Source organism: Abramis brama, assembly GCF_963993115.1.
Source record: "Abramis brama genome assembly, chromosome: 23".
Lineage (NCBI taxonomy): Eukaryota > Metazoa > Chordata > Actinopteri > Cypriniformes > Leuciscidae > Abramis > Abramis brama.
In genome coordinates this window covers 27,854,237-27,868,104 of record NC_139985.1, presented here as the reverse complement: position 1 = coordinate 27,868,104, position 13,868 = coordinate 27,854,237, and the positions used below count along the sequence as shown (strand labels likewise).

The following is a 13,868-nucleotide window of genomic DNA, read 5'->3' as shown; positions in this document are numbered from 1 at the left end:
TTACAATGACGTACGATTCGCATTGACAGGGGAATATCCGATCTGTCCGATTACACGGTAGGTCAAATGCACGTATCCGATTCATATCTGATTTATTTCCTCATATGAATGAGGCCTGAAACCGATCTGAGAATATCAGAATCCATGAGCTTTTTTTCCTGCTTGCACGTTCGTGGGTCATATCCAATCTGTGCCACATGGGAGGAAAAAAATCAATTGGGTCACTTGAACCATGTAGTGTAAAAGCGGCTTTAGTGTCTGGCGTTAACCACACACGCCTCTGACGCTCACTCACCGCTCTTCCAGTCCGGGTGGCAGAGCTTCAGGTCTCGGCAGGTCCGGGCCGGGCTCTTTTTAGTCCCGTCCGGGCTACGAATGTCCTCGACCTGGTTGTTCAGGGATTTCAGAGTGGCATCCACCTCGGCATCGTGCTGATGGTTGCCGTCGGCGGCCTGGTCTGCCCTCATGTACCTCAAGGGATCAGGACCCTTTTCAGGGTGAGACAGACCAGCAAACGCAGACATGTCGATGCCAGGTCCCGGTGGGCCAGGGAGACCGGGGGGTCCAGGATTTCCAGGCGGGCCCTTTGGAGAAGCATTGTATTTTACAGACACTTACTGTTATGTGACCTTAATTATAAGCAGACTTTTAACCAGAATATTTAAAGTGCCCCTATTATGCTTTTTCTGATATTCCCTTTCATGGAGTGTGTAATAGAGCTGTTTGTGAATGTAAAAGGTCTGGAAGGTTTCAAAGTTCAGATAAATTGAGTTTTGGTCTCTCAAAAGAAAGAAGTGATTCTGAACTGAAACGAGTCGTCAGTAATTCCAGTCTCACTTCCTGCTGAATCTGCGTAGGTTTGTAACAGATTTGCACAATGCCAGTCTATGTTCTTCATTGGCTGCCGTGAACAACGTCTACTTTGACCCTCAAACACTGTAGTTTATCTGAGACTGGAAGAGTTTGGTTCGTGTTGTTCATGTGGAGAAGACGCTGTTTTCTGCTGACAGAGCAAATCCACTTTGATGAGATTGATACGGTAAAACCGACGCCATCGTTACTGTTCGTATCACTGAGTGTCAAGAGCTGAGATTCAGATATGCTAATGAGCTTTTGGTTTCTGACATGGCCACCCAATCACAACAGACTGGGTCATCTGACCAATTAGAGCAGAGCAGCTCTCAGAACGGCGGGGTTTAGAGAAACTGAATCTTTGATCGAAGCGTTTCAGACGCAGAGAAAACAACTGATGCTGCAGTGGAGATTATGAGGAAATTAAAAGTGTTTTTTTTTTTTTTCCTTGAATGAATGTAATGTAAACCTATTTTAAGAGATGCCAATACCTGTAAAAGAGCATAATAGGGGCATTTTAAGACCAGCATTTCCCAACCATGGTCCTGGAATATTCCCAACAGCACACATTTTGGGAGTGCCCCATATCTAGTGTTTTTAACTAGGGAGGCAACCCAAATGTGAAGTGTTGGATGTACTTCCCGAATACTCCAGGAAGGTTGGGAACCAATGTGTAAATCTAGTGTTCGCTTTGGTACTCACGGATGGCCCAGTCTCTCCAGAACGACCACGAGGTCCGGGGGGTCCGATAGGTCCAGGCAAACCATTTGCTCCATCTTTTCCAGCGGGACCAACAGGGCCTGGCGGTCCCTGGAATGAGACCGAAAGCCTGAGTCTCAGCACAGCGTCACCAGTTTGCATCAACCAAATGTTTCTAATCCTGATCCTGCTGATCTCCAGAGTTTAGGTCCAACCTCCTCCAACCAAGACCTTGATCCGTTGGTTCAGGTGTGTTTGAGGTTGGAGCTAAACTCTGGGTACATGGTATATTCCCTTATGAAAAGAAGATTTATTTCCCTATATATGAATGATCAATATACTAAATGGTTTAACAGTATATTTGAAAATACACAAAATAATATATTGTGTTAATATATTACAATATATTGAATAAAACATAAGGAATTGGCACTTTTCATATATTGAAAATACGTGACAATATATTTAATAATATATCATAATGTATGTAATTTTATATTTAGTAATACACTTCATAATGTATAGATGTGTGATCAGATATGATACTGCATTTGTAATATATTGCAGATATATTTACTCATGCAGCATAAACACATATAAGAAATATATAAATGTAATATATTTTTTAATCATTTACATTATAAATGTTTCATATTTTCAAGCTAGTTAACATAAGCACTAGCACACCTGGATGTACTAAAGTATATATTTTGCAGTATATTCCCATATATTTCTGTTCCGTTAGGGTTCCTGGGCGCTAAAGTATATATTTTGCAGTATATTCCCATATATTTCTGTTCCGTTAGGGTTCCTGGGCGCTAAAGTATATATTTTGCAGAATATTCCCATATATTTCTGTTCCGTTAGGGTTCCTGGGCGCTAAAGTATATATTTTGCAGTATATTCCCATATATTTCTGTTCCGTTAGGGTTCCTGGGCGCTAAAGTATATATTTTGCAGTATATTCCCATATATTTCTGTTCCGTTAGGGTTCCTGGGCGCTAAAGTATATATTTTGCAGAATATTCCCATATATTTTTGTTCCGTTAGGGTTCCTGGGTGCTAAAGTATATATTTTGCAGAATATTCCCATATATTTTTGTTCCTGGGTACATACTCTTGCTCCACCGGGTCCAGAAGGTCCAGAAGCACCTTGGTCACCAGGTTGACCCTGTGTGTGGATTGTACAGATGTCTTTGAGTTATCGTATCACATCTTACCACAGTATTTGTATGCAGAATGCTTTAGTTCAAATGTCACAAATAAATATCAACTTACAGGAGGCCCAGGCAGACCTTGAAGACCGGTGAAACCTCGGTGTCCTTTCTGTCCTCTCTCACCTGAATCTCCGCCTTCTCCCTTATCTCCACGCGGTCCTTGTGGTCCCTGTGAGTAATGGACATGGGCATTGCAACCGCACATTAATTCTACATTGAATTTTATGTATACATTGACACATTGCCTCCTGAAAGCAGAAGTTGAGTTTCAGCACTTGAATTTTTATAACTGGCGCAAAATAAATAAAGCAAGGAAAAGTCCAAAGTGTTATTAACGTGTGACAAGAAAAGTACTTACAGGCATTCCCCGAGCTCCAGCGGGCCCCGGAGGTCCAGAAGGTCCTTTAGGTCCCTGCAGTAAAATGTAATTAGTGTGTCAAGCATCTTCATCTTTTGGCTTAAAATCATCTTTTTAAAGTCATAAATCCTTTTTTTTCCTTATTATTTTCCAGCACTACACTGGACAGTGCAAGACCTATGCTTTACAGCCTTTTAGTATGTATTAACAGCAGCTTTAAAGTCTCCCTGTGGTGAAAATCAAGCTTTTAATGTTGTTTATATGTCTATGTGGTGTGTTTAATATGCTTTAAGACAAACCATGTGTAAATTCATAAGTCGACTCCATTGCTGAGTATTTTCTCCTTAAAACTGCAGTGAACCAAAGACAGTCTCAAAAACACGCTTTGAAATCGCTGGTGTTTCTGACGTAACCTACCTTGTAACCAATCAGATCAACGTGTGATCGTCAACCAGTGGATCTCTGAGCCGAGTGAGTGAGTGAGTGAGTGAGTGAGTGGAGGCGGGGCTCATTTGCATATTCATAGAACCGCGTATAATAAATGAGGCAAGGGTGTCGAGTTACAGTCAAGCTGTTTTAAGGCATGAAGACATTTTTTTAAAGGGAAAAATGCTTAAATATGTCATTTTGGTGATCAAAGATGAGTTTCTAAGAGATAAAATGATTGACTACAGGGGGACTTTAATACATTATCACATCCAGCTATACAACTTTCCAGATGCAACATCACATTTAAAGGGAAATTCAACTAAGAAAGCTTGGAATGTCTCAAGACTCATTTTGATTTATGTTTTATAGCGTTTATAGTGCATTAAAGCCACTCACACACATTCCACTGAGTTGAGAAAAAATACATGGGTATCGGTGCTGAACAGAATCTCAAGGTCGACCCTTAAACTAGTACACAAAATCACTGATTTATGGCTAATTTGGCTTAGAAAATTCTAGCCTGTTAACTGGTTTAATCAAGTGATACATTTAAAAAAAAATTTTTTTTTATTAATTTCAAGCTGAGAACATTTAAAGGTGCCATAGAATGGATTATTTTATTATTTTATAATGTTTCCTGGGGTGCCCTTATAATGTTAGTATGTTTTTTAGATCAAAATTTGTTATAATTTAGAAATAAAAGGCATATTTCCTAGCCTGATTTCATCCATTGATTTGAACACTCTGTTTGAAGGGGCGTGTCTGCTGTGAGACTTCAGTGTTGTTGCCCACTGCTGTGATTGGCTGACATGCTTGCATATGAAATATCTGGCATTACATGTAGAGCTATCTGGAAAACTTTTACTATTACAGCTTTTATATGTTTTTACTATTACAGCTATCGGGATTAACGAATCATGAGAAGTTTTTTTTAAAGTATTTAGATCTATTCCCATCACATAAAAGGTTTCAGTGATGAGCACTGAGCAGATGACAGCCTGTTGATCGCGTGAATGAAGATCTTATCACTGCAACGCGATATACTGATGCATAAACAGTGTTGAACGACTTTGAAAGAAAGATTATCTGTCTGAATTTGAACAATTACACATCAGAAATTCACATAACCCACTGGTTCTCCAGAGGCTCGGATGAAGGAGCAAAAAAATATTTTTGTGTTCATTTGTACAACCAAACACTGAGCAACTGCCATGCTTCGTTCGCTCGTTTGCAAGCCATGATGTCTCTCGAGGAAAAAACAATATCGCGCTGGATCTAGATAACACAATGTAAATTATCGTTAATAAAATCCCTACTTGCCGCTTGCGGGAATATAACGTTAGTTGAAATTGCCCCCTTCGTCCGTTTGAGACGCCGAGAGAAGCCTGGCTGCTTGATATTGTTGTAACAGTCCGTGGTGAAATGGGCAGAGCAACTAAACAACTTCGAATTAAACTGTAGCGGTATCCGATTATAGATAGATAGATTATAGATAGATCTGCCATTTTCCCTATGATCCTCCTCCTGCTTGTTTCTTCACCTGCAGAACTTCTGATGATTCGGCTGTGCAGTTCCGCCTGGCACTGAGCATGGGCTGGCATATGCAAATTTTTAGAGGCGTACATATTAATGATCCCATCGGTTTCGTCACAGTTGGTGTTATGTGGAGATTCGCCCGTTTTTCAGGGGTGTTTTTCAAAAACGAGATTTAAATAAGAAAGAGAAAACTATGGTGTTTGAGACTCACTGTATGTCATGTCCATGTACTGAACTCTTGTTATTTAACTATGCCAAGATAAATTCAATTTCACATTCTATGGCACCTTTAACAAAATTCCACCCTGTTATGTATTAGCCTACATTGTTGGTAAAAAACTATTTCAGGACTAATTTTGTACGTATCAGATGATATCAGCCAATCCTTTGACGTGTACTCTTCAATAAAACAAAGCCTTTTCTCGACACAATGTTCCAGACTAATAAGCTAATGTTTGGTCATTTCTTCAACACAAATAAAAGAGCTCTAGGAATCTGTACTTACAGCCTCTCCTCGGTCTCCCTGTTTTCCAGTGGGTCCGACCGGACCAGGAGCCCCAGAACCGCCCGGAGCACCGGGAGCGCCAGCAGGACCAGTGTCACCTCGGTCACCCTGAACAGAGCATCCACAGCCAGTCAGAGAGCGCAACACACACCGGAAAACACTCTGTGATGCATGAACACTACATCTCACACCTTTATTCCTGCAGAACCATCTCGGCCAGGAGGACCATCAGATCCAGGGTTGCCCTGAAAAACAATATATAATATTAAACTCATCGTGAGCTCTTGTACAGTATGTATTGTTTATGCTATCAATACAAATCAATGCATTTGCCTAATCTCAATTTGTTGTTTTCTTTCAGTAAAGAATCTTCAATAAACTGAACAAATCTGTGAGAGAGTACAATATAAACTGGGAAAATTCAGTGATTATACAAAATCAATGACGGTTATAGAGGATGCTCCGAGATCCACGTGGATCTACTGTACAATTCATAGACAAGCCTTGACTGGCAAAAGATGCCACATGATCTTCGGCATGTCCTTGACAATGTTGGGAAATTGATTAACCTCCTCAAAAGCATTCATATTGTTCAGTCATGTGACCAGCATGGACATCCAAAGAACTGCAGCACAGGCCTGTCAATCACGTAAAAACTGGCTCTTAATGGTATTTTTTCCACATTTTATGTGAAGAATTGGGAGCGCATTACAAAACAGTAGCTTTTGCGCACCAAGTCTCCATGTGGAGAAGGGATGCGTGGACATGCAAGAGGCAGCGCTGTTGGGGATCACTGAACGCCTAGGAACGCCTGGCTTAGCAATTCCTGCATTAGTTTTCACATTTTTGAACAAAAAGGGAATGTTTTTTTTCTTCTTCCTTCTCATAGCATGCTGTCCAACACTATGTCTGGATCATTAACTGGTCTTGGCTTGATCATGTGATCTATGTAACCATGTGACTTCAATAGTTAAAATGGCTCCTGCACTTAGCATTGTAAGTTTGGCATTGAGAAAGGTTGCATGTGCCGCCTTCTTTTTTCTCAGTTAAAGCACTTGACTTTATCTCGCTTTTTGACATCTTTCGTTTTTTGTGGAGTGTGCGGACTCTTCTGAAGTGCCTCTGAACAAAAAGTACAGCAGATTTACTCCAGTCGGTTGTGAAAGTGAGCATTGTGAGCACAGAATGGAGGCCGATCTGAATGTGATTGGCTGAAGTGCAGCATGGCCTTACATACAGGTTTGATTAAAGATTACAAGGTCCAAAAACTGAGCGAAATTATAAATGCATAGACGAATTATTCATGATAAGATAAAAAAATGGATTGGGGTTTTAAAGGACTTCATTGTATTAAGGATTTATTGTAAGGATTTTAACAGTGGGCATTCGAGTGGGATCCAGATGTGGGCTGAACCAGCTGCTTTTGTACTGTATAAAGTGCTATATAAATAAGTAAACTCGCTGTGGCAGCAACTGTAGATGATGGAAACGGAACATTCAAAACTGGGCCACTTGATCTGGTGTAAAATAACTGGTATTGTTGGTCATGTCCCAAATTATCATGCAACTCTTTCTGTTGGTTTCTAATTTCAGAAACGGATCAATAAGATCAAAGATTGAAGCATAACTCTTAGCAGTTTTTATTTAAAACTGTAAATGGTCGGAGTAAATCAGTGGGATTTTTTATTTAACTGGTTGATTTTAATGGTGGTGTCGGAGTAAATCCCCAGGGTTGTACCATACCTCTCTCCCGGGTTCTCCAGCGGCTCCGGTCAGTCCCGGTGATCCCACAGGTCCAGGCGGCCCGCGGTCTCCAGATCCACCAGGAGCTCCTTGTTTCCCAGGCTCACCCTGTGATGGGCATTCATGAATGCCATTTAGTTACTTTTACCAATGTTAGCTTTGCATTTGCCCATATAACATTTGTCCTTTGATATGTATTAATTCTTTCCCCGCTATTGCGGAATTTTCCATTATTTATGGCGGAATGCTTCCCTGCCATTGACATTTTTTGGCAGAAAAAGTGCGTCCATATCTTGCAGCTGTGGGTTTTATAATGCATTCACTGCAAAGGCATGGTTTTCACTGGCTGATCATCAAACATGAAAAGCTTTCTGATCATATTATCAGTTTGTCATTTTCACTGGAAACTCAACAGCTGGCAAAGTATGATTACATAAAGTCCACCTGAAAGTAAAATCTGATAAAAAGCTGATGACTGACACGGATTCCCCTGTCACTTTTCCATCATAAATGTTGATGTATTTTCATCATTAGGACAGTAAATGTCAGTGTGTTTCTGTGGGACTCACAGAGGGTCCAGGAAGGCCAGGAAAACCTCTTTCTCCACGCTGTCCCGGGAGTCCAACAATCCCACGCTGACCAGCCAAACCCTGAGGACCTGCCGGCCCATCCGGACCCTGGAACGGGACAGAAGTGAAACACACAATCATACATCGCAACTCACAATCAAAGGCTGTGAACTGTATCAAAATGTATATTTCTTATTTTATTTTATGTTTTAGTCTTGATCTAGATTTTCTGTAATGTGTTAAGTATTATTATTTTTTTATATTCATTCATTATTTTGTTTTATTTTATTGTTTTAATGTTCAAGCAAATGCCAATAAATATATTTTTTTTTGGGGGGGGACTATCAAACCTAAAACTGGGAATATACAGTCAAACCAAAAATTATTCAGACACCAGATATATTTTTTGATATTTTTTTACTAGTGTGTGCAGGACACTATAGTTTATTTATGTAAGTGAGGAGAGCTAAATAAAGTAAACTGTGACATATTATACCCAGAAATTCTTCATTCAGTGACTACCAGTTAAATTTATAAACATTTGGGATCAAAAATGATTCCGACACTTTGACCTGATCATGTTTTGCTGAAGTGTTTTTTCTTTAATTGCTAATGCTCTTTTTACACACAGACTGAACAAAATGAAGCATTGCTTGGTGATTGGTTGAGTTATTGGTTGGTTATAATGTCAGGTTGCAGTCATGTGTGAGTTATTACTGAGGTCAAAGTTGAGAAAAACAGCCACGTTTAATGAGATCCAGCAAAGCTACATACGTGAGGACCGTCTTCTCCAGGATCTCCCTTCTCACCAGGAGGACCAGCCGATCCACGTAACCCAGCGTCTCCGGGTCTTCCAGGAGGACCGCCGTCTCCACGAACACCCTTCGGACCATCTTTACCAGGAGGACCAGCAGGACCAGAGGGACCCGGGTTTCCCTGAGAACGGACATTAAAGGTGCAGTCTGTAAGAATGACAGCTAGTGGTCGAAACAGGTACTGCAGTTCAAATGAAAAGTATCAGAGATTGTTTCCCGCCAACTGGCATCCCGGGGTGTCGCAATACTACTGGATGAACTGGCAGTGGGCGGAGTCTCACAGACCAAAAGAAAAAAACGACTGATAACACGGAACGTGTAAAATAATAAATAAAATATCTGGCTGTAGAAGTGTTTTTCAGAGAAATGAGTATGTGAACTTAGCATGTTTCCTAAATATCTGCAAACATACACTGAAAAAAATTATTCGTTGAATTTAATATTTTTCTTTTATGGTAAGTGGTTGCACACAATTGATTTTAGCTACATTTAAACAAATGCATTAAGTTGAACTAAAATTAAGTTCAACTTAATGCATTTGTTTAAATGTAGCTAAAATCAATTGTGTGCAACCACTTACCATAAAAAAAAAAAAAAATTAATTCAACGAATCATTTTTTTCAGTGTATTATGTTATTTTTACGCTTTAGTAGAGCACCTTTAACATGTTCTCATGAAGAAACTGTTAGTAAACACACTGGGGGACATGATGGACAGAGAGGCTTCAGCTTGACCATTGATAGTTTGTGCTGATGCATGCTTGTCAGAGCATCGATTACACTAATCAAGGCCTTGTCCACACTAATACGTTTTCGTTTGAAAATGCATCTTTTTTTCTTTCAGTTTTGGCCTTCCGTTCACACTGAGACGGCGTTTTTATTAATGAAAACAAAGCTTTTTTGAGACACTGATATACTGATAGCTTTTTTGAGACGCTCTCCAAAGTGGATAAATTTGAAAACGCCGTTTTCGTGTTGTAGTGTGGAATGTGAAAATGAAGGCATTTAAAAACAATGACGTAAGTTTAGTCATGTGACACATATTGTATCAATAGATATTGATGTTTATAGCGATATTGTGCCTGTTATGTGCGATTCACTTTAACACTGTTGCTAAAATATGTGACTTCACACACTCTTCATATCACAGTCCTGCAGAGATGACAGAATACACTCACATTTGCTGTCCTGCGGTGAAACATGAGCAGTTTTAGCGTTTTAGACCAAACATATAATAGTGAGTGAGAGCGACCTGGACCATCAGTGAATGAGGAGATATTCTGATAAATAAAATGATCCTGTCAGAGGAATTGAGCGATAACTTTATTATTTATTTCTGTCTGTATCGTCTCAGTGAGCTTTAGTGAGGGTTTACACATGTGCTGTAAAGGGGAATTATGCGTTTTCAGGCGTTTTTCAGAAGTTTCTCATCCGCACTGAAATGCCTGAAAACGCTAGTGTGGACATAGAGCGTTTTTCACGCGGTTTTCAAATGTATCTGGATTAATGTAGACGAAGCCCAAATGTTGTACAGTGAACTATTTTTATCTCTTAGTGAACAGGTCCATTGATTTACTTACATTGGGTCCAGGAGGTCCGACTCTACCGGCGGCTCCAGGGAAACCGGTGGCACCCTGCAAAAAGCATTAAAAAAATTAGATTCATGATCTACATTCACAAAGAACACCCTTTGGTTTGCACTTACAGGAGGTCCTTGAGCACCACGAGCCCCTTTCGGTCCAGACACACCAGTTGGTCCCTATAACCAAAGCAGGAATAAACAATATGAAGAAATTTACATTTACATTTAATCATTTAGCAGACGCTTTTATCCAAAGCGACTTACAAATGAGAACAACAGAAGCAATCAGACCAACAAGAAGGCAACAGTTTACGAATGCTGTAACAAGTCTCAGTTAGTCTAGCACAGCTCACATAGCATGTTTTTTTTTTTTTTTTTATCAGAAAAACAAAACAAATAGTATAGTATAGAATAGAAAAGGTAACTGCTAGTATTAATTGGTCAGGTGCTGACGAAAAAGATGTGTCTTTAGACATTTTTTGAAAATGAATTGAAATAGAAATACTATCGAACAACAGAACTGTATTAAAGCAAATGAAATTGGCCTATGTTACCTGAGGACCTGGAGATCCAGAAGGCCCCTGAGGGCCCGGGGCACCAGCATCACCCTTCTGTCCACCTTCACCCTGCTCTCCTTTAAGCCCAGGCTGTCCATCTGCACCCTAACACACCCAAATAACACATTTAACAATCAATGGCAATATTAAAGAGCACCTATTCTGCTTGTTTCCATGTTCATCTGTGTTTAGTGTGTAATGTTGCTGTTAGATGATGAAAAAGCTCCAGTTATTCTCTATATCAGTGTCAGTGTTTCTGAACTCCTGAAACGCCTCCATTGTAGTCTTGAGTTTCTTCCGGGAACGAACACGTCACAATATTCCTCATTATAATAATTCATATGCAGAATAAAGGGGCTGCATGGGCCTGGTTGAGTTAGTTAGTAGTGTGTTAAACTGGCGGTTATGGTAAGAGGCGGGACATTTCCCAAACACACTCGAAACGCTCAACCAATCACAACACACTGATCCAGCCGACCAATCAGAGCACAGTGTGCTTTTCAGGAGGAAGGGCTTCATAGAGGCAGGAACTAAACAGAGCGTTACTGACAGACTGGGAAGAGAGGAGCCGCAACAATGGAGAATATGGGGAAAATAATCAACATTCAAGCAGGAAAACCTGTTCTAGTAGAGCCTGAAACAACATCAAGACTGTAAAAGGGCCTAATATGGCCTCTTTAATAATAATGAACTCTTAGTGCTTGAAAACGCCCTTTGTGCCATTATTCAGACACAACTGTTAATTCATCATTTATAATGTTACTTTTAAATGTTCCTGATTATGGCGTTTTATTAAAATCAGGTCTATTAATTTCTGAATGAACTACAGTTCTTGATTTTGAATTTTAATAAAACTGATTTCTTGTTCCTCCACTACATTTCTTTAAATATGTCTCAATAAGAGTCCACAATGCTGAAAAAACATTATCAAACCTTCTCACAGCTCCAGCTCGTGAATCAGCTTGACCACTTTAGATCTTTTAGAAGGATTTAAAGCTTTAAGTTAATCTAAGTTATTTAGTACAGTCCTCTCACATCTATTTTCACGCTACGAAACTGCTATACGGTTGCAGTAACAGTTTTAAACGTCTAATATGACATACTTCACACAACATACCGGTATGGATGTAGAGACAACAGACAAACAGAGAGCAGAAGCAGAAACAAATCATATAAACTATGTTCTGGGTAATGAGCTGATGTAATTACGTCATTTCTGATTTGACAGGACACTCATCTGCCTTCTCTTATTCTGAATACTGTCATCTCAGTGCTTACTTTATCAAATAAATATACAATCAAGCAATTATAAGCATTGACTTTCCAACTTCACTTTATTTTCTGCAAAAATGAGAAAATGAGTTTCACTATTAGTTGGGTAACCTCTAGGTCAAAGAAATGTTTATTTGTGCACTGAGAAACAGCTATTCCTGTAGTTTGATGGTAATGTATGAGAAATAAATAAAAAACAGCAGCTATTAAGATTACATTGCTGTACTTACAGGTGGACCAGCGAAACCAGCAGGACCATGAGGACCGGTCTCTCCTCTGTCACCCTGTCAAAGATAAAGCCTCAGTTTTAGTATATGTGTACTTGTTCATTCTTATACTGTATGTACACTAATGATGCCATTCCATCAGCTCAAACAGATCCGTGTTTTAGTCTGAACAGCTTGTTCGTGTTATGTTCTTTTCCTAGAATGTACGACGCAATATGTATAAAGCATCTATATATAACCTTTGTACATGGATTACTAAGTTATCTAAATTTAATGATTTCATCCATTCATCTGTCCATCTATATGTGTGTGTTGATATAATGTTGTTTTCTAACTGTATTATGTCATTATTTTGCTGTCTTGCTGCCAGCCAATCGCTGCATTGCATTGATCACAGTTGAAACATCCGCCCTTTCCAGTGAACACAAGAACTTAGCCAGATTTTAATCCAAAAATGTGTTCGAAGATCCAAATGATCACGATGAGAAGATCTGGCATATAGGGTGTCCAAAAGTGATGTCCGGCCTAGAAAACTGACATCTTCACCCTTTATTTAAATATTATTAACAGTGTTAAATATTTTGTAAGCATATTGCATAGCTGTGCTTGGATTAAACTGTACACCTGTATTAGGAACACCATACTAATACTGTGTTTGACCCCCTTTCGCCTTCAGAACTGCCTTAATTCTACGTGGCATTGATTCAACAAGGTGCTGAAAACATTCTTTAGAAATGTTGGCCCATATTGATAGGATAGCATCTTGCAGTTGATGGAGATTTGTGGGATGCACATCCAGGGCACGAAGCTCCCGTTCCACCACATCCCAAAGATGCTCTATTGGGTTGAGATCTGGTGACTGTGGGGGCCATTTTAGTACAGTGAACTCATTGTCATGTTCAAGAAACCAATTTGAAATGATTCGAGCTTTGTGACATGGTGCATTATCCTGCTGGAAGTAGCCATCAGAGGATGGGTACATGGTGGTCATAAAGAGATGGACATGGTCAGAAACAATGCTCAGGTAGGCCGTGGCATTTAAATGATGCCCAATTGGCACTAAGGGGCCTAAAGTGTGCCAAGAAAACATCCCCCACACCATTACACCACCACCACCAGCCTGCACAGTGGTAACAAGGCATGATGGATCCATGTTCTCATTCTGTTTACGCCAAATTCTGACTCTACCATCTGAATGTCTCAACAGAAATCGAGACTCATCAGACCAGGCAACATTTTTCCAGTCTTCAACTGTCCAATTTTGGTGAGCTCGTGCAAATTGTAGCCTCTTTTTCCTATTTGTAGTGGAGATGAGTGGTACCCGGTGGGGTCTTCTGCTGTTGTAGCCCATCCGCCTCAAGGTTGTGCGTGTTGTGGCTTCACAAATGCTTTGCTGCATACCTCGGTTGTAACGAGTGGTTATTTCAGTCAAAGTTGCTCTTCTATCAGCTTGAATCAGTCGGCCCATTCTCCTCTGACCTCTAGCATCAACAAGGCATTTTCGCCCA

At 39.9% G+C, this 13,868-nt stretch overlaps 1 protein-coding gene across 1 annotated transcript in view; it reads right to left on the bottom strand.

Annotated features, from left to right (window-relative positions):
* Window positions 1-13,868, bottom strand: part of col2a1b (collagen, type II, alpha 1b) — a 64,095-nt gene that overhangs the window by 6,114 nt on the left and 44,113 nt on the right. Inside the window, exons 38-51 of the mRNA XM_084101216.1 lie at window positions 12,364-12,417; window positions 10,859-10,966; window positions 10,428-10,481; window positions 10,303-10,356; window positions 8,683-8,844; window positions 7,909-8,016; window positions 7,340-7,447; window positions 5,788-5,841; window positions 5,597-5,704; window positions 3,127-3,180; window positions 2,830-2,937; window positions 2,669-2,722; window positions 1,555-1,662; window positions 296-584 (exon numbers count right to left, since the gene is read on the bottom strand). Coding sequence (XP_083957342.1) covers window positions 296-584; window positions 1,555-1,662; window positions 2,669-2,722; window positions 2,830-2,937; window positions 3,127-3,180; window positions 5,597-5,704; window positions 5,788-5,841; window positions 7,340-7,447; window positions 7,909-8,016; window positions 8,683-8,844; window positions 10,303-10,356; window positions 10,428-10,481; window positions 10,859-10,966; window positions 12,364-12,417 — 1,423 coding nt within the window. The remainder of the gene's footprint in view (window positions 1-295; window positions 585-1,554; window positions 1,663-2,668; window positions 2,723-2,829; window positions 2,938-3,126; window positions 3,181-5,596; window positions 5,705-5,787; window positions 5,842-7,339; window positions 7,448-7,908; window positions 8,017-8,682; window positions 8,845-10,302; window positions 10,357-10,427; window positions 10,482-10,858; window positions 10,967-12,363; window positions 12,418-13,868) is intronic.